We start from the raw sequence: 20,820 nt of genomic DNA on the forward strand, positions 1-20,820 counted from the left end.
TCTAGCAATGTAAATCTGGTCACCCTAGTTAAAGTAAAATTGCCTTGTCACTTCAAAGTAATTTATCGTCTTCTTCATTTGATTACATTATCATTTAAGCATTACTGTATTATTGTTATACAGCGATGGACTTTAACGGCACAAGTCCTTTCATAAAAGTAAAAATATGCTGTAAATACAGATTTAAAATCCATATGAAAATATTACCATAACTGTACAGTTCAATTTTGATTCCGGAGAAATAATATGGTCAACGTATCTTTGCATGAGCTAACACACACACATTCTACTGCGTGTTCAGTTCAAAGTGTGTCATGGCTCTCTGTATGCCGTCATGTGGCTAGCCGATGAGCCTAGAGAATTCAATATTCCTACATTTCCGCAAAGGCGTATTACCTATGTGCCAGAGAAGTTGCCTGGCAAGTACGGCGTTCATTCTGAAGAGTACTTACCGATACGTACGGTAATGCCAGTAGTGGCAGGAATGTGAACTGTTTGGAAACACGTACTGAGGTGAGTTTTTTTCTTTATGGAGAGAGGGTTAAGGCGATTACTTACGTATTTGTTGACATTAACTTCGACTGTCAACATGGACACGGAGCATTTGATTTGTGTTATGGAATGTTGCCGTTACCGATGATAAATACCCTGCGTACGATTTGCCCGCGCAAAATACAGTTCGAAAGAGGTTATGGTAGCACACAGACCGTACAGACCGCCATCTGTTGCTACGACGTTCAAGTTATACCGTACACGTTCTCAAGTTCAGATTGAAGAACGCCTTAAATAATAGGCAACTTCTCTGACATAAAAGCTGAAACTCGCTTCAACAGTGACGTCATGACACACTTTGAAATGAACACCCAGTATATAGGTGCTCAATGACTTTATATGAAAATGCCGTAATATTGTAATTGGCTGGAAAAAGTACGTAACTATTATATTATGTTGTCGTGTTAGTTAAAATATGTTCATTATATATTCCTGGATGCAGTGTAGGCGGCACGGAATTCAAACAACGGCTAAATTGTAAAACGAGTGTCAACATAGCGTTTGTCTAAACTTTCATTATATAATCTCACCCAACTCCGCCCTATATTATTCCACAGCAACACCACGTAAAGGTAAACAAAGCTCATAGAGTTCGAATTTCGTTGTAGCAGTTCACGAGCCGACCGTGGTATACGTTTCACGGACTGAAACGCATCAGTGTATCCCCTGTCCAAGTAAGAACGCTGACGGTTCCAGCTACAGGGGATAGCCGTATCTGATGGCGCCTGTCGTTTGTCACTTGCTGTCATGAAAGCCAAAACATCATTTCAGTAATTGCTCTGGACGGGGTGACTATATTTGATGCACACCCGGTACCCCGCACGTGCCGGGCAGATCGATACGCAGCAGCAGGTAGTGAGTGAAACCGACATCACGCGAGTCTCTTCTCCCCTTTTATTAGTTTATTTAATCATACTGTATCAACTGCATTCGTGCAGAAACGCTGGCGAAATCACGAAAAACTAGACACTTGATCAATGTTCTCACTAGGGATTGGGCAGAAACATACATAACCGATTAGATTTTGATTGAGATCAGTCACGTATTGTAATGTTGTTTCCCTTCTCCACCGCCACCATCAACATTGCGGATTACTTCTCTACATGTGATTTTCTTACATGAAACCTGATCTACATCAGCAGGATACCCTGATCTGTGGTCTACACTATCTGGGGCTTCCACCCCAATAGGGACGAACTTAGGAGTTGTGGGGTCCAATTGGGAACTCTATTTGGGGACCATGTTCACGGAAAAGATCTGCAGAATGTATGCCAGGATATAATAGTACATTATACAACGAGCTTATAATGGTAGTAATTAAGACGCGAGTATGTTTGTTTATGAAACGAGCGCAAGCGAGTTTCATAATTTTCATACGAGCGTCTTAATTACCATTATAGGCAAGTTTCATACGACTTTTTATGCTCGACCATATTTCTAACTTGAAATTATTCGTAAGTATTCATGTTATGGTTATGTAAGTGAGGAGCGGAACTGACCTGAATTGTGAGATGTGCGCAGACGCGAAAGTATTGTTTTTTTCCGAGGCACGAATGTCATTGACCTTGATATAATCTAGAGAATAACATGAATATTAATCTTGATATAACCTGGAAATTGATTTAGAATTGAAAAACGAGATGACAAATTGAATTTATTTGAATATTATTTACAATTAATGCTAATTATTATAGTAACAGAACATAACCTTCTGCGACAGTATTGGATCTCCGTGACGTTTCGCTAGTTGTCTTTCGATTGCACACCCGAGAATAATCGATACTTGCGGTTTTATAATGCTACAATGGTGATTTCTCATTGGCTGATCAACTGAACTATAATGAATAGGTGTACTTTAATGAGGTGCATTAAAGGGCTACTACCAGGTGTATAATTACTACATTTCGGCATGGTCGAGCATAAAATTTATTATAAACATATCTGTATCACTAAATGAAAATTAATCAACATATACAGGTTGTTAAATAAAAGTATCCAATATTTTAGGAGATGCATGCATGCATACATAAATACATACATAAGTTTTCTGCGCATGGGCAGGTCTTTCACTGCAAACCCAGCATTCTCCAATCTTTTCTATTTTCTACCTTCCTCTTAGTCTCCGTATATGATCCATATATCTTAATGTCGTCTATCATCTGATATCTTCTTCTGCCCCGAACTCTTCTCCCGTTCACCATTCCTTCCAGTGCGTCCTTCAGTTTCTTCTCAGCCAGTGATCCAACCAATTCCTTCTTCTCTTCCTGATCAGTTTCAGCATCATTCTTTCTTCACCCATTCTTTCCAACACAGGTTCATTTCTTATTCTGTCTGTCCACTTCACACGCTGCATTCTTCTTCATATCCATATTTCAAATGCTCCGTAAATGATTCATATATCCATCATACCATGTTGCAGTTTTTCTGGGGATAGGAATCGCTATTATTCCTACAAATTTTAACATTTTTGATTGAAATTTCATTCTTACGACTTTTAAACACCCCAAAACAAAACTTATTATCACGCGTTTTCATACTCCTCCTCGCCCTCAAAAAAGAAAAAAAAATTATATTGTGACCACTATAAACAGTAAAAAAAAAAAAGAAAAAAAATGTAACTCCTCCAAAGAAAATTAATATTTAATACAATAATAATATGTGAGACTTAAACAAAATTCTGTTACTATGTTTTGTTGCACACATATCAAAGAAGTTTTATAAAAAAATAATAATTCATATAGTACAAAATTTTGTAGGAAAAATAACATATTTATTAAAGCAAAATTGCAAAAAACACAGAAATATGAGTTCCAAATATTTTAAATGAATATAAGTAGCCTAAACATACAATTGGGGGGCATAAATACATGCATATTAAAAAAAAAAAAGTATCCCCGTAACATGTCATGAAGGCACTTAGGGGCATGGAGGAAGAGCCCCATGCTTTCCATGACCTCGGCACTAGAATGATGTGGTGTGGTCGGCACCACGCTCTGACAGCCTTTTACTCCCCGGTAAAGACCCGGTACTCAATTTTATAGGAGGCTGAGTGAACCTCGGGGCCGTTCTGAAAGTTTGGCAATGAGAAAAAATCCTGTCACCACCTGGGATCGAACCTCGGACCTTTCAGTCCGTAGCTAGCTGCTCTACCAACTGAGCTACCCGACCGCCCAAAAACAAATTTTAATACTAAAAATTCTAAATGTGATTTTTAATAAAAAAAAATAAGCATTTTCACCAACGTGTATCCTTAATGGACTGAACTGTGGCAGAGTCCGCTCGATTCATCAATGTTCAGGTGCTCAGAAATAACACAAATCGTATCGAGGAGCTGTCTGATGTGGACAAGACATGACCACAGTCTACTATATACAATCACGAAGCTTGAGTTTTGAGGGTGCTAGAAACAATAGACTGTGCCGGTACTATTTTGCATTGCCTGTAATGAGGCGATATTAGCGGTCCTAGTGGTGAGCAACTACCTAATGTTTGCATATTTACTACGTAGTGAGCTTCGTGACTGTATATACTAGCCTGTGACGTGACCGAGGTGCTCCTTGCTGAGAATAACGGAGAGAGAGATTGAGACGAGGGGCGACAATGGCAGTTACTGGGGTCCGAGGAATACTCCTTCCGGTACAGAATCGCATTGTTGTCACACAAATATTCGAATTCCCCTTCTGCTGGGGACCCGCTCCTTTATCTCCTCCTACAAAGGCCCTCCTTATCGCGCCATTGTTGGTTTATTTCCCTCTTCACAGAAAGGGAAGGTTTATGGTCGCGTCGTTTCCGTCTTCCCTTCGAATCAACTGCCCTTTTCCTCGTAACGACGTCATAGTAATGGAGGTCACGTCTGCGTCATTTTAGGCGCGTTCGAAATGTAAAACGGAGAAAAGCATCTGTTGTTGTCGTGACCGATCGTTAAACAAACAGCGAAATGAGAAATGAAAATGCTGCAGATTCTGCGTCTTGGAGCAAAGAAAAGCTCGAGTCTAGAAATAATAATGATAGCACAGAACTGAAATGACACGCAATCTGTACCGGCGAATAACAAAAATCTTCGGACAATAACGACATAATAATAATAATAATAATAATAATAATAATAATAATAATAAAAATCATAATAAAAATAATAATAAAAATCATAATAAAAATAATAATAAAAATAATAATAATAATAATAATAATAATAAAAATAATAATAATAATCACATTAACAGTAATAATAATAATAATAATAATAATAATAATAAAATAATAATAACAATCACATTAACAATAATAATAATAATAATAATAATAATAATAAAAATAATAATAATAATAATAAAATAATAATAATAATAATAATAATAAAAATAATAATAATAATAATAAAAATAATAATAATAATCACATTAACAGTAATAATAATAATAATAATAATAATAATAATAATAATAATAATAATAATAATAGAAAACAAGCAAAAGTAATGAAGACAAGAGAAAAGGCAGGTACCTGCAATGCAACAAATATGACTGAGTTGGAAGATGACGAAGAGAAGTGTAAAATAAAAATGAAGAGGAAGATAGTGAGGACGAGAAAGCTAAACAGGACGAGAAAGATTGGAAGGAAAATGGAAAGATAGAGTCGGGGAGCGGAAAGTTGTGGGCGAGATAATTATTACAGTGAAACCTGCCTTTGCGGTCACTTCATTTAAACGGCCACCTGGCCGAAAGGCTAATTTTCTCTGGAACCAATTGGATTTTCCATAAGATCAATACAAATTCTCTCTTTATTTAGCGGCCACCTCATGCGCCGGCCAGCGGCCGGGGTCTGTTTGGTTGAACCCGACTATAACAGTCACTGTCCAACAAAAATCTTTTCACGGATACTCTCTGACCTATTTTTTTCGATGGTTAGAGGACAGAGAGCAATATCACGAGGACAATAGCTAAGTGTATATACAACAGTACACCCTCCATGTCTTGGGGTTAGTTGGTTACTGTTTTATTACTCTTTTGTCACTTTCCACTCCGACCCTGCACAGCTCTAAATTCTTACGGTACTCGTTTTTAAGGGATTGAAACACGGAATATTTCTATCGAAAATGTCACAGTATGTTTTAGGCTCAGTAGATAACCATTCAAATTTTTTAGTTTTTTTTTTCTTTCCTCTTTCTATCTTTCTCTATTTGCAACAGCTTCTACGATTTTTTTTTCTTTTCATTCAGTTGATTCAGAGGATCTGTGAAGTTAATTTGAGAGAGAAATCATGTTTAACAATAAATCTAGTTGCAAGAATGGAAGAAGCTGACATTAATATGCACGATTGATGTACGTGCACAGTAGTAAAATGTCAATAAAATTCAGTATTTTCATGCTGATTCACAAAAACCGCAACCTTAATCAAGCGGTCACATGATAAAACGTCCATTTTACAAGATGGCCGCTTTAGACAGGTTTCACTGTAATTAAATTTAAATTAAGTTTATTACTTCGTTAAGATTTTACGCGTTAAAGAACGTTTCACGTGAATCTTTTCCAAGCCCATCTGATACCAAACTCACAGACCTACAGCAACTGTTTTAACACGGCCCCCTTGTATAAAGATACAAATCACTGAAATAAAGAAACATCAAAATACGTTATTCATTAATTAATACGTCATCGTTGCTGTTAGAATTGCCTATAAAAAGAGACGACATACGGGATGACTGGGTGAGTTTCTTTCAGGAAATGCCGCTATGCATATAGCCTCTAAGGGCCGTATTCATAGACATTTTCAGCGCGGGTTTCCGGTGGATGATCAGCGTTTTTCGTATTCATAAACCAGTGTTAGCGATAGGATATGATTTGAATTCTGTACTAGTAACCAGTGGATAGCCGGGGCTAGCTTAGTACGCTCGTAGCGCGTGCTGCGAAATGTCTATGAATAGCACACTTAAAGTATAAAAACAAGTGAAGATGAATCTGCTAACATAATAAGTATAGATCACGTGCTCCATTTGATCAATGCTGTAATAGAAGCATTACCCAGGACATGAATGAACAAATTAAGTTTCCTTGTTACAATTCTTCTCGGGTACGCATAAAAACGTTCCCCGTTAAAACTAACAACTTCCAGGTACATCAATTAGGCCTAACATTGTTATAGATACGTGTCTCGTAACAGAGACTGTAGTTACAACGAGGATGATGTCTACAGTTATTTAGTCAGCTAGACGTGAAATACCACACTCCAAAAAGAGTGTTATACAGAGTGAACCTAAATTCACTGGCATACTTCAAGGAGTTTTAGGGGATACCCAGCTAAACAATTAAAGACAGGAAAAGAATGATGAGAAACCAACTGTCCACAATATTTGAAAACTATTCATGCTTTATTACCTTACTTTAAACTTTTCTTGTAAATCAATACTAGGATTTATTATATCATAATATGTACTTCGGTACATCATAGTAATATGATAAGCGTAAGTAATCACTTCGTGATTCAAGACGGCACCTTGTTCCGTCGGACCCCGGCCACTTAGTCACTCGTAATGAGTGCACATCTGTACATAGTGTTGGACATTGTGCCACTGTCACATATTCTGTGACACAGTACATGAGGGTAGGCCACCAAAGGAGAACAGAGAGGTAGAACTTAAAGTGAGAAGGATTGAATTCGCCATCGGAACCAGAATCCGGTGTGACTTAGTGGATAAAGCGTCAGCACTTAGAGCTGAAAACCCGGGTTCGAATCCCGGTGCCGGAGAGAATTTTTCTCCGTTCTAACCATTCTTCACCATTCAAATAAATTAGTTAAGAAAAAATCAAATTAATTAAAATTGTAGACTACATACAAAAACTAAAACAATTATCACGTGGATGTAATTGCACGATTACCTAACAAAAACTAATTACTACAGATTTTGTTCAAAGCGTTATCCTTCTGATCCCACACAGTCTGCACCTCATAAACTTAGACTGTCTGAACATCACAACCATATCGGTAATTAATTCTCTTAAGGCGTTACATACACCTTCCACCATTACAAATTTGTATGTCTTTTAAATTTTATTCCTGCATATAGTAAACCCTATTTTCATAAAATGTTATGTGCTTAATGTGTGAAAATTGCTCTTCAATCTGAAGGGAAAATAATTTGCCTGCACAAAAAGTTTTGAAACCTCGTTTTTACACAAAATAAGTTTCTGGTATATTATTACCATCAAAACAAAAGCGCGAATTCTCCTTTCACTTAAAAATTATATCGAATACAGAGTCCAAATTTGAGAATATATTTTCTGCAAAACAGACACATTCATTGCATTAATTATTCTTTATTTTGTAAGTACTGCAATATATATATATATATATATATATATATATATATATATATATATAAGGTATCCCCGTAACATGCCATGAAGACACTTGGGGGGCATGGAGGTAGAGCCCCATGCTTTCCGTGACCTCGGCACTAGAATGAGGTGGTGTGGTCGGCACCACGCTCTGACCGCCTTTTACCCCCGGGAAAGACCCGGTACTCAATTTTATAGGAGGCTGAGTGAACCTCGGGGGCGTTCTGAAAGTTTGGCAACGAGAAAAAAATCCTGTCACCACCTGGGATATATATATAATGTTCAACGTTCATGTTTCTAAATTGCTTTATTTTGTAAATCATCTCAACCTTCTCAGCTCTTTACACGACCCCCAGGGAGACTCTACAAGGCTGCAACTTTATTCCTATTAGTCAACATGGTTTGTCGATTGAATTCAGATTCACCCTGTATAAGAACGAAGGCATAAAGTCGGGTACGATTTAACAAGGGTGCTATATAGAATGTAATAGAAGAATGAGAGTGACTTACAGTGGCGGTGGGAGATGCCGAGGGTGTTGTTCTCGGGGTTGTAGAAGGTGAGGATCTCGTGCTTGGTCTCCTGCACCAGCACGTTGAGCCACACGGACAGGTTGGTGCCGATCATGTGCATGAGGCCGAAGCGGGCCAGCGCGCGGTGGCGCGACACCTTCATCTGCTCGTTGTTGAGGAAGATGAAGTACATCTGGATGAAGGTGAAGGCCATGCGCGTGGCCGGCGTCAGCGCCAGCAGCACGTTGTGGCACTTGGTGTCGCGCTCCACCTCGAAGTACTGGCCGAACTCCAGCCCCGAGTAGATCATGCTGCCGATCCCGAACGCTGCGCACATCGACACACGATCAAACTTGCACTACGACCAGTGTATTACATGTAAATGATACCTAAAACAAAGCATCGTGATGCATTTGGGGAGCTAAGACAGACAGCCATAACTGCTGGGAGACCATCGTGCTGACCACACGATACTCCAGTTCTGGTTGGAAGATCGTTCACATCTTTTGAGGCACATGAGGCAGCAGCCGGCTGGTTGGCCCGGCTGTTAAGCGGCTGTTGCGCTGATGATTTATTTTACTTTGAGAAAGGAGAGCTCCAGTTTCCCTGTGGCATCCCAAAAAAAAATCATCATTAGGGCTAGGATTTTGATGAAATTGCTTATTTTTTCTAGTAAGCCAGAAACATAGCTGCTTTAGTATTTATATGTTATGTGATAAACTTAGTGTTTTAAGACATATTTGTTAGGGCATTTTTTTTGCATTTTTTACCTGTTTCAACTCATAAGAACATCTTTTGTTTCATTCCGTCATTTGTTTAGGTATTTTCATTTAATTTTGGCCATAAGTCCCCATTATTAATGTAAAATAATGTTTATTTTCTTTGATATTTTCTTTACATATTTTGTCCATTAATACCCATTATTTTGTATAATATTTTAATCGTTTTTCTACACATATATTGCCATTTTAACGTAGTACACCCCATGTAATGTATCAGTCCAACCACCCCGTCAATATAGACTCCTCTATACCTACTAATTCCGGATGAGAGTGGCCTTGTGATAGACTACATGGAAACTAAAAGTAAAGTAAATCCATGACGCTACAGCCCATGAAGGGCCAAGACCGACCAGCTGACTGCTGACCTCACATGCACATGCCGAAGCAGAGCTGAATGATCATACATGGAAACTACATCAGGTAAAATAATTAAAGTGTACTACTTAGAAAAAAATATGTAAAATTTAATTTAAATACTAGTCTAAATATTAAGTACTACAAAACCTCGTTTCCTACTAAGCCAATTATGTAAAATCAATTTTTAGGGCATTTTTTTAAGGATTTTTAGGTCATAAATGCATTGTTTTTAGGACATTTTTTCATGATTTATAGGTCATCAAAATCCTAGCCCTACTCATCATCATTTCAACTCATTACAGGCGTGTAACGTAGACCAGCCTCCTATGGTGCACCCTGGGCAGTGATTCTGTCGGTAAATTGGTCTACAGAACTGGCTTCATATAGGTGAGTGACGAAAAGTCAAGTAGTAAAGAAATATTATATATTTCTCGTTCTGTATGGTTGTGAAACTTGGACTCTCACTTTGAGAGGAGAGAGGAACACAGGTTAAGAGTGTTTGAGAATAGGGTGCTTAGGAAAATATTTGGGGCTAAGAGGAATGAAGTTACAGAAGTATGGAGGAAGAACTGCACGCATTGTATTCTTTTTTTTTTTAGTAAGTTATTTTAGGACGCTTTATCAACAGCTTAGGTTGTTTAGGGTCTGAGTGAGATGAAGGTGATAATGCCGGTGGAATGAGTCCGGGGTCCAACACTGAAAGTTACCCAGCATTTGCTCGTATTGGGTTGAGGGAAAACCCCGGAAAAAACCACAACCAGATAACTTGCTCTGACCGGGAATCGAACCCGGGCCACCTGGTTTCACGGCTAGACGCGCTAACCGTTACTCCACAGTTGTGGACTTGTATTCTTCACCATACATAATTAGGAATATTAAAACCAGACGTTTGAGATGGGCACGGCATGTAGCACGTATGGATGAATCCAGTATGCATAGTGTTAATTGGGAGGCCGCAGGGGAAAAGACTTTTAAGGAGGCTGAGACGTAGATGGGAGGATAATATTAAAATTGATTTGAGGAAGGTGGGATATGATGGTAGGGACTGAATTAATCTTGTTCAGGATAGGGACCGATAGGGGACTTATGTGAGAGCGGCAATGAACCTCCGGGTTCCTTAAAAGTCCTAAGTAAATAATAAGTAAGCCAATAGATAGTAATTTCAACCCACACGCAAATTTATCCATATTGTAACAACTTAGTCCCCAGTCTTCAAATTTTGTTCCAGAGTATTGCGACATTCTATAAAATAAACTGTTAACCAGAAAATTCGAATGTTGCTTGTAACGAATAGTGATATAACAGCCCTAAATCTGTTACTTCAATCATTTTTTTCAGTGTTATTCGGCACCTTGTATCTTCAAGGGTTATTTTCATGAAATAAAATAATTATTATTGCATGAAACGATATCAAATTGAGAACGCTTTTCTTTCTTTATTAGCGATTCCATTTGATCATCCTTTAACACTTCACTTCTACAGGGTGTTTCATAAGTACATGTACATTTTCTGTGAGTGTAAAGTAGAGGTAAAAATAAAAATAAAATGGTCTGTACAACTTTTCCTGAAAGTCCTTAATGTAACAACCTTGCTAGGCTAAAGAACACGAGAGCAGTACAAGCCTTAGTACGTGTCATGTCCTGAAATACAGCATTTTTTTTATTATTACGCCTTACCACAGTTGACTCAACTAAAACAGCTTTGTTTAGGTTTACATTGTGCTCATGTCGTAGGTTACTTAATGCATCACTGTTGTAGTTCCTGCCGTCACTACGCCTCTTAAAGTTGTAGTTCGTGTTGCACTTTTTATCCCTACTTTGCTTCGTGACTCTAAACAAAATGCCATTTAGTTTGTATTGCATTTATTACGCTTATCCTTGCTTTGCTGCATAACTAAGAAATAATGCAATATCTGAAAAAAAAAAAAAAAAAAAAAAAAAAATCAGTGTCGTTGGATATCTTAATCTTATTTGGATCTCTACATTATACTTACAAAGTATTTACAAATATGCATGTTGTTTAGCCTATTAAGGTATTACATTATGTATTGTATCCTAACTCAGAAAGTAAAGATTTTTTTTTCGTTGTTTGTAACTCTGTAGCATCTATTAGATGCTTTATGGTTGTGCTAACAGATGGAGTTACTTGTCAACAATGTGAGGCTGAAACGTGTGTTCAGGTTACTGCCCAGCGACAGTCCTGATGTATTTTTGTATTTATGATGATTGGTTAATTAATATTAACCCAGCACACTCACATTCATACAAATTTCCAGACTCTAGATACCCAGGAAATTCTTCTTCTTCAAGAAAAATTCACCGAGAGCCTAGCCCGGGAATCGAACCCGGGACCTCCGGATCTAGAAGCCAGCATGCTGACCAACAGACCACTGAGACAGTCTACAAAGTAAAGATTTTCAGAAAAAATTTGTACGGACCACTTTAGTCTTACTTTTACCTCTACATTACACTCACAAAGCAGTTACAGGTACTTATGAAACACCCTGTATATTGTGATGGACTGTATTTTTCTTCTACGTTATGCCTTGAGCTATCAAATTTCTAACTTTACGTCTTTGTGTTTTGCATCGACGTGGTCGCTTTTATACAATGCTTTCTGGTTGTCACGACAACAATAAGATTTCATTATGAAATAGACCTAACTGCTCGATCAAGTAAATGAAACTTGTACACTAAAACTTGTATACTTAAAGTGATAGAAGTGGAAATTTAATCTATTGACTGATAAGGAAATCAATATTCCTAAAATAATAACAGACAGTGATATACGCAGGAACTAGGGGGAACATCGTACATTGCGATCTATTTACAGTATAAAGCTATTCAAGACGTTCTGTAAAGACTTTGGGGTCATACACAGGGTTGCGTGAGTACCAGCGTTTGAATAGAGTTCATATCTATCGGATTCGACTTGCGTCACCGAGTCCCAAAAATGAAATGAAACTCAGAGTTGATATCTACCGTTGTTTTGAAACAAACGGCCTACGAGCGTCTCCCCTCCTGCATTTGTTTGCCACATCGCCGCCGCTTCACTGTGCAGATGGATTCTTTTGTGTTACTCTGTATATAATGTGAAAGTACATTACTGGGCTCGGAAGTTGATGAAATATCATCTTTTTTCTGAGACAAAATAAACAATGCAGAATCGAATATAAACTCGTTTCACTTCAACACGAACTAATATAGCCTACTTTTATTTTACATATTGTGTTGTTTCTTGTTTACTGACCATTTTTAGGAAATTTTATAGTTTTTGTTATATTTTTGCCTTTTTGCCAAGGACAAAACTAAGGCCTTCACCTATGGAAAATGAAGTTCATATTTTTTTATATAACTATCAAGACATTTACTTCCATAAGAATTCTGTGTCTAATGAGTTACCAGTGCTCATGTCTTAAGCACTGTATGTGATTCCAGGCTTAATTTTTAGAATTAAGCAGACAGTTTGTCTGTCCCATATTACAACTTTATTTTCTGGAAGTCCAGTTATGCAACATGAGAACTTTCTAAAACATAACGCCTGATTCCTTGATTTAATCATGTTATGACTTTGCACACATAAGGAGAAGTGATATTCCTATGAGGGATCGCCTCAAATCCCATTTTTAACTTCGTTGTTTTTAAATTAGAGACTGTGGAAAAAGACTGTCCCATATTACCACCTTCTCCTCTATTATTTTCTTTGTATTTCACTATTAAAATCATGGTCTTTTTTAATTTTAATATCAATCTTCTTAATGTATCCATCTGTTTGCTGAGAACATAAAGTCCACTATAGTCCACTGTAGTCTATTCAGTTGTTGTTTTTCACGAGAAATGAGGGGTATTTTGATTGGTGTTCATTGTAGATGCCTGTTGCTAGTAGCCAGAGTTGGGGTGTAGTCAATATATACTGCAGGGCTGTGTCTTCTGCAACTGGTACTGATGATTTTAATTTACTTCTTTTGTGGTTTATGGATGGACAGTATAGAAGAATGTGTTCCAGATCTTCATCATGATTATTACACCACAGACAAGTAGGATTATCAGAAATGTGAAATCAGTGTAGGTACAATTGAGTGACAATGTGATCTGTTCTGGCTCTTGTTAAAAATGTTTGAACATGTCTGGGCAAGTTTTTGTACATTTCCAGGTCATTTGGTTTCTTTTGCACGGACTGTAAAATTTTTCCTTTGTCAGAAGAGAGCCAATTGTTGATCCATATGTTTGTAAAATGAGACTTTACTGAAGCAAAAGCACTGGATAGAGATATCACTTGAAGAGGTCTTGGTTGCAAGTATGTTGCCTGTTTTGCAATATTATCGACATTATTATTATTATTATTATTATTATTATTATTATTATTATTATTATTATTACATTCTTAAGTTAGATGCCATGGAACTACTCTGCAGCACATACAAGGATCACCTTCAAATTTATACAGATGGATCATATCCTAATAACAGGACATCAGGAGCAGGGTATTATATTCCAAAATATCAAGAAAGTTATTTCATACCATGTTCATCCGCCTCCAGTCTTGACACTGAATTGCTAGCTATTGATGCTGCTCTTCAGTGTGTTACTCAAATTTTTGAAAAATCTATTTGTATACTTACCGACTCCAAGGGGGCTATATTTAATATAATTAAATATGTACCAAACCTATATGCACATAGAATTATTCCAATTCAGAAACAACTAAGTAAACTAAAAGAACTCCAAATGGATATATCATTTCAATGGATATTGTCGGACCATCGGATGTATGCCCCTTCAGCTCTGTCGTCGTTCTTGGAAAAGTTAACGCCTCTACTCACCCCATTCCACCCGTTTCTCTCCCACTACGTCAAACAGCAGGCCACGAAACTTGCCGAATAGGGATGTTGCCAAACTTCCGTCAAACAGTGTCATGTCTCTTGAATTTTGCTTATAATAATGTAAGGTTAATTATTACTTATTCATTAAAGTACACCTACTCATTAAAGGTCAGGTCTTTCAGCCAATGACGACTCAGGTTACAACTGTTCAGGCAATGACAGGTCAGCTTTCTACCGTTATAAAACCGCAAGTATCGATTATTCTCGGATATGCAATCGAAAGAGAATTAGCGAAAAATCACGGAGGCTGGAAATCCAATACTGTCGCAGAAGTTTATGTTCTGTTACTATAATAATTAGCGTTAATTGTAAATAATATTCAAATAAATTCAATTTGTCATCTCGTTTTTCAATGTCTAATTTAATTTCAATGTTATCTCTGTAGGTTCTTATGGCCTAGCAAGGTCAAAGTGGACATCTGTTCCTCGGAAAAAATCAATACTTTCGCGTCTGCGCACATCTCACAACATACGGAACATTGCTGAAGGTCAGATACAATTAAAATTAATAATATCAAGTTAGAAATATGGTCGAGCATAAAAAGTCGTATGAAACTCGCCTATAATGGTAATTAAGAAGCTCGTATGAAAATTATGAAACTCGCTTGCGCTCGTTTCATAAATATCCATACTCACTTCTTAATTACCTTCATTATAGGCTCGTTGCATAATGTACTATTCTTTCACCACTCCGTGCTACAGTATTCATGTTGAGTTGACAACACTGGACTGCAAGTGCAAATAAACTGTCCCGCAAGAAGGCTCAAAATTGTGAGTAGTGGGGGAGAGAAAGAGAGAGGGATAGAAAAGAGAGAAATAGGAATACAGGGGGAGAAATGAATTGCCGAGGCTGAAAAGGAATTAAGGTTCAGTTAGCATATCTTACGGGGGCACAGATCCGATGGTCGGACTATACCTAGTCACATTATGGAGTACACAGTCAAAGGAAGGGCATTGCGACATACCAACTGCGCCCATCCGCAGGTAGAAGCTGCCGTAGTGCTGCTGTTGGTAGACCTGCTCGTCGTGGTGGTCCCTCTTACTCGCGGGCGCCGCGCCGTGGCTCTCGGTAGCCGTGGTGCTCAACTCGGTGTCCGTGTGCTGCTGCTGGGTCGCGCCCCCGCTCTCGGACGACTCTGCCACGCTGTCGCCCGAGGAGTCTCCGCCCCGCGACCTCCCTGTGGGGCAGCTCACATTGATCTCAACATTTCTACTGAACGACGCGTTGTGTGGAAACTACATGAAAACGTGGCACTTACTGAAGGAGCTGGTGACGGAGAGCGATGCCCGCTCCCTTAGAAGCATGGCATACATGTAGAGCAGGAACACCATGCTGCCGAAATACAGGTACAGATAGAAGCCCTGCGGTAAGAGAAATTAACATGGCTTATTTTTACTCTACTATAGTAAGGGGCTTAAAAACTTTAGCCTAACTTTTATAGAAGAAGCACACATTGCATCATTGTACCTACATAAATAATTAATACAGTCGAGCATCGATTATCCGAATACCGATCAACCGAAACATCGGTTAACCGAAAGTGTTCCAGTTAGCAAATTCAAATATTTGCGCGCGCCATGTAGAAGTTTCTCTAGCGCTGTTTGCGAGATTTAGCGGCAAAAAAAAAAAAGAGTCTCAGCTCTGAAAAAAAAAAATTGGACTTCTTTTCCTAAACTGTAGGCCTACTTTAATGACCATTTTCAATTTGTCAAACTATAGTCGGGATGCTGTTATTCCCGGCGTGACTCCTCCTCTTTGCTTACGTCTTAGGAAGTCAAGGCTCTATAAAGTCTAGGTAGCCTAGGTAGTATCGTTCGCCATTTTTGTTCTTTCGTTGCCGAGCTCCCAGAAGAGGAATCTATTTGCCACACTGTTAAAAATTATCATGTCGTAGCTCCTATGATAATAAATCAAACGCACTGTAATTCAGCAAATAATTGAGCGGCAAATAACGTCCTCGTGTGCTTTCTGCGAACGCCAACGAAAGAGCCAAAATTGCGGGCGATTATATATTAAGTATTTATCCAGGCTTAGGAAATGCTTAACATCTTCATCAGCGAATCACAAGACGCACACGTTTAAATGTAGCCGACCTGCAACGTGATAGGCTGCCGGAAATTAGAGCGACGTGACTATAGGTTAGTCAATTTTCTATGTTATTTGTAAGACTCGTGATACAAAATATATAATGTATGTACAGTTTTGTGTTTAATATCAGTTCTTTGTTTCTGCTCCTATGACACCGGTACAATTTGTTTTCGTAAATGATCGGTTATCCGAAAAATCAGTTATCCGCACACCTCCCGACCCCATTGTTTCAGATAATAATAGGTGCTTTGCTCTATAGTAGAACTTTGTTGTAAAAACATCGGATTATATGCCACTAGGTATTTAGCAACAATATTCTGTGATACCAATTATTTATTATTTAGGCACGTGCCTTACTCCTGCGGTGACTGAGGCCTGAGATTTTTCATTGAAAAATTAATTGTGACACTTGTGGTGGACAAGGTCACAGGGTTTTTTTTTTTCGGGGTTCTCCCGAACTACATCATTCCGTCACCATTCCGCAAAGTTTGTGGTAGCTGCCTCATTGAGTGATACAATACCTTACAAAATATAAGAACAATACATTACATTTACATTTTCCCAACGAAACGTTCACATGTGAAGCCCGCTGGAAACGAAGTGAACCGAAATTGGAGACAGACAACTTTTTCAAGTACAAGATAGCGCAATGAATAATTTCAAGGGAAAAATTGTTCCGGGACCGGGTATCGATCCCGAGACCTCTGGTTGAACGTACCAGCGCTTTGTCAACTGAGCTACCCGGGAACTCTACCCGACACAGTCTCAACTTTTCCCTTTATATCCACACAACTCGCGTGGGCTGACGAAACACCAGAGACCCACATAGAGTGTACATAAACTCTGTGTGACTTGAAATTGTGGTTTTCTGTTAACGTACACAGTGACGTATATATTATGCAAATCTAATCTTTCAGGTAAAGCTTTCTGTAAAGCAGATTTGAATAATTTCAAGGGAAAAATTGTTCCGGGGCCGGGTATCGATCCCGGGACCTCTGGTTGAACGTACCAGCGCTCTACCAACTGATCTACACGGGTACTCTACCCGACACCGTCTCAACTTTATTCAAATCTGCTTTACAGGAAGCTTTATCTGAAAGATTAGACTTGCATAATATATACGTCACTGTGTACGTTAACAGAAAACCACAATTTCAAGTCACACAGAGTTTGTGTGCACTCGATGTGGGTCTCTGGCGTTTCGTCAGCCCACGCGAGTTGTGTGGATATAAAGGAAAAAGTTGAGACGGTGTCGGGTAGAGTTCCCGGGTAGCTCAGTTGGCAGAGCGCTGGTACGTTCAACCAGAGGTCCCGGGATCGATACCCGGCCCCGGAACAATTTTTCCCTTGAAATTATTTAAATCTGCTTTACAGGAAGCTTTACCTGAAAGATTAGATTTGCAAGATAGCGCAAATTTTTCTGTCTTAAGTTGTATATACAATTCCTTTACGCCCTGTATAAAGAATTATCATTATGTAAGTACGGATAATTCAAATATGGCTCTGATGTAATGTCATACATGTTGTAGCAATGCGCTATAGACCAGCGGGGGCAGTAAATTGCGTCTCCTTGTGTGTGCACAGTGTGTGTGTAAAGTGACATGGGGTTACAAGAGTAAACAATGACCCTGCTTTTGTTATTACACTGACCTCGTAGAAAGAGGGCGGGATGTAGGTGGAGATGACCTCGGCCATTGGAAAGGCGATACCCATCACCACAAGCAGCTTGCCGTACAGGGCAGACAACGTGGTGGTCAGGGCGTCCCTGCAGCAAGGATTTGAGAAAGTAGGCCAAAACATAAATTCCACTGCAATACAAATTACACGCTAACTTGATAATAATAGCTATATAAATGTGTAATGGGAATCTGTGTTTGACTTACGTTCCAAGCTTCTTCCAGTCTACTTGAAGCTGCTCGATTCTTGAAGGTCTCTTCAGCATAGGAAGAGGGTGGTGACCGTGGTACAACACCGGCGCCATCATTGCAGACGGCGGTGGTAGACTGAAACAAACCAAGCAATTAACAACACGCAGAAGAATAATTATGGATCTCATGGTTGCAATGCTTTCCGCTGGATTCAAATGTCACGGGTTTAAACCCGAGCGAAGGCAATAGATTCGTACGTGAAAAAAAAAATTCAGGAGTGAGGTCACTGGTCTCCTAAGATTTATAGTATGTGGAAAGAAATCTGTTTATTCATGAAGAAAGGTATGGAATAATTAGGCTTACTGATTGCTTTTGAAACGAATAAACTAATCATTTCTGCACGCAGAGTCCAAGTGCAGATTTATATTTGTATTTATTTTGCTAATAATTGTAACATAAAATATAATATAAACAGATACAACTTTAGCTCATCCCTGAAAGAGTGGAACTGAAGATGAAATCAAGTCGTACCAACGACGTATGTGTATGTCACTAAACGACATATTCCCTCCCTACATAGCCTTTATGGCTTAGCGATAGAGCTCTTTCTTCTAGTTAAAAAGAAAGGGTTTCGAATCTTTATGTAAAACGCACGCATGTAAACACAGCCCACACGATGATTCCCGAGCTATTCCGAAGTGGGACTTAGTCTCTGAACAGCAACCAATTTCCGTGTCAACGGGTGTACAAATTAGCGCCTCTCGGGAGTGTTACCGTTACAGCCCACCCCAATTTCTTTAGCAAGAGCGGCTTGAGAATAGTGTTCTCTATGGTTGCGAGGTATGACTGGAAAGCTTTAAGGCTTTGCTTGTAATTTTAAAATGACAGTACTTACATACTATTATGATGGATCTCCTTCAAAGTAGTCTCCTTCTGACTGAACACACTGACTCCAAAGATGTTACAACTCTTGGAAGCATAAGTGGAAATTTTCTTTCTTACGCCTAAGAACTCTCTTCGTATTTGCCTGGATTCTTCAATTGAGTCAAATCGGTTCCCTTCCAACGAAAATTTCAATTCAGGAAACAGATGGAAGTCGGCAGGGACTATACCAGGGAAATAGGGGGGTTGCGCAAGCACAGGAATTTGGTCAAAAAATTCCTGATTGAGAAAGCACAATGAGCCAGTGTTTTGTCGTGGTGGAGAACCCAATTCCTGTGTCGCCAGAGTGCAGGCCTTTTCTTCCGCACATTTTCGAGCAAACGCTCAAGGACAATTTTATAGTATTCCTGGTTGACTGTTTGCCTCCTAGGGATATATTTGTGTTACACGGCACCCGCAGTATCGAAGGAAAAAAAAAACAGGAACATTGTCTTCACATTCGACCGACTTTGTCGCGCTTTTTTCGTTCGCGGCGAACCTGGACTCTTCCACTGCGATGATTGTGTCTGTTTCTGGGTCATACCCATAAACCCATGATTCGCCGCCTGTAATTACCCTATTTAAGGGGAGTCTGTACTGCCTATCCCAGCAATGTAAATTTCATCTAATTTAGGTGCACTTTTCTCAGGACTTACGTAAGATACACATTTGAAATTTTTAGGGGTTATTCTTCAAGTATTATTGTATGTAACAGGCTAAAATTACGGTCTTTATCTTTTATTACTCTGCTTTACATGGATGGGATGGCAGTACAGACTCCCCTTAACAAATCTGGGTCATTTTCGGCCCGATTAATCAGTTCTTGGGACACTTGAACTCGGTGTTGTTTCTGCTCGTCTGGCAACATTTCGGAATGAATTTCGCGGACACTCGAAGCATGTTCAAATCTGCAGTGTTCGAGAAAGGTGACATAAGTCAGTTTCCACAAACTTTTTTTGATAATTTATTGACAACTTATACTGGTTTATGTCCATTTGATTTTTTTCTGTATGAATTATTGTAATGGGATGAATACTTATGTATGTTTTTCCAAGCGAGCAAATGTTCCGTAAGTTGTCAATAAATTATCAAAAAAGGTTTGTGGAAACTGACTTATGTCACTTTTACCGAGCACTGCAGAAATTTCAGTTGAAATTGACTGAACGACGTAGAAACTCAAATTCAGTTCGTCAGCCATTTCCCTAATTGTAAGTCGATGGTCAGAGCACACTAAATCACGAATTTTCGCAATGTTTTCGTCGGTTTTTGAAGTGGAAGTCCAGCCGGACCGGGGGTCATCTTCGACTGATTTGCGGCCACATTTGAATCTGTTGAACCAAATAAAAACTTTTAACCGAATCAGACATTTATCCTCGAAAGCTGTTTTAAGAGTTCATAAGTTTCCGAAGCTGGTTTCCCGGTTTTAAAAGAAAATTTGACACAAACTCCTGCCTTAAAACTTTCTAATCACATCTCGTACAGTAGATTTCAGAAAATACTATCCTCTGTTGGCGCGTGCGGTATCA

The 20,820-nt window shown here is 38.7% G+C and overlaps 1 protein-coding gene across 4 annotated transcripts in view; it reads right to left on the reverse strand.

The window, feature by feature from the left end:
- LOC138695026 (proton channel OtopLc-like) overlaps positions 1-20,820 on the reverse strand; it is a 139,621-nt gene that overhangs the window by 36,698 nt on the left and 82,103 nt on the right. For all 4 annotated transcript variants that reach the window (XM_069819346.1, XM_069819345.1, XM_069819348.1 and 1 more), the window contains 5 exons: positions 18,389-18,508; positions 18,156-18,270; positions 15,676-15,778; positions 15,382-15,594; positions 8,397-8,723 (listed from right to left, as the gene is read on the reverse strand). In XM_069819346.1, coding sequence (XP_069675447.1) covers positions 8,397-8,723; positions 15,382-15,594; positions 15,676-15,778; positions 18,156-18,270; positions 18,389-18,508 — 878 coding nt within the window. The remainder of the gene's footprint in view (positions 1-8,396; positions 8,724-15,381; positions 15,595-15,675; positions 15,779-18,155; positions 18,271-18,388; positions 18,509-20,820) is intronic.

Source organism: Periplaneta americana, chromosome 2 (assembly GCF_040183065.1).
Source record: "Periplaneta americana isolate PAMFEO1 chromosome 2, P.americana_PAMFEO1_priV1, whole genome shotgun sequence".
Classification (NCBI taxonomy): domain Eukaryota; kingdom Metazoa; phylum Arthropoda; class Insecta; order Blattodea; family Blattidae; genus Periplaneta; species Periplaneta americana.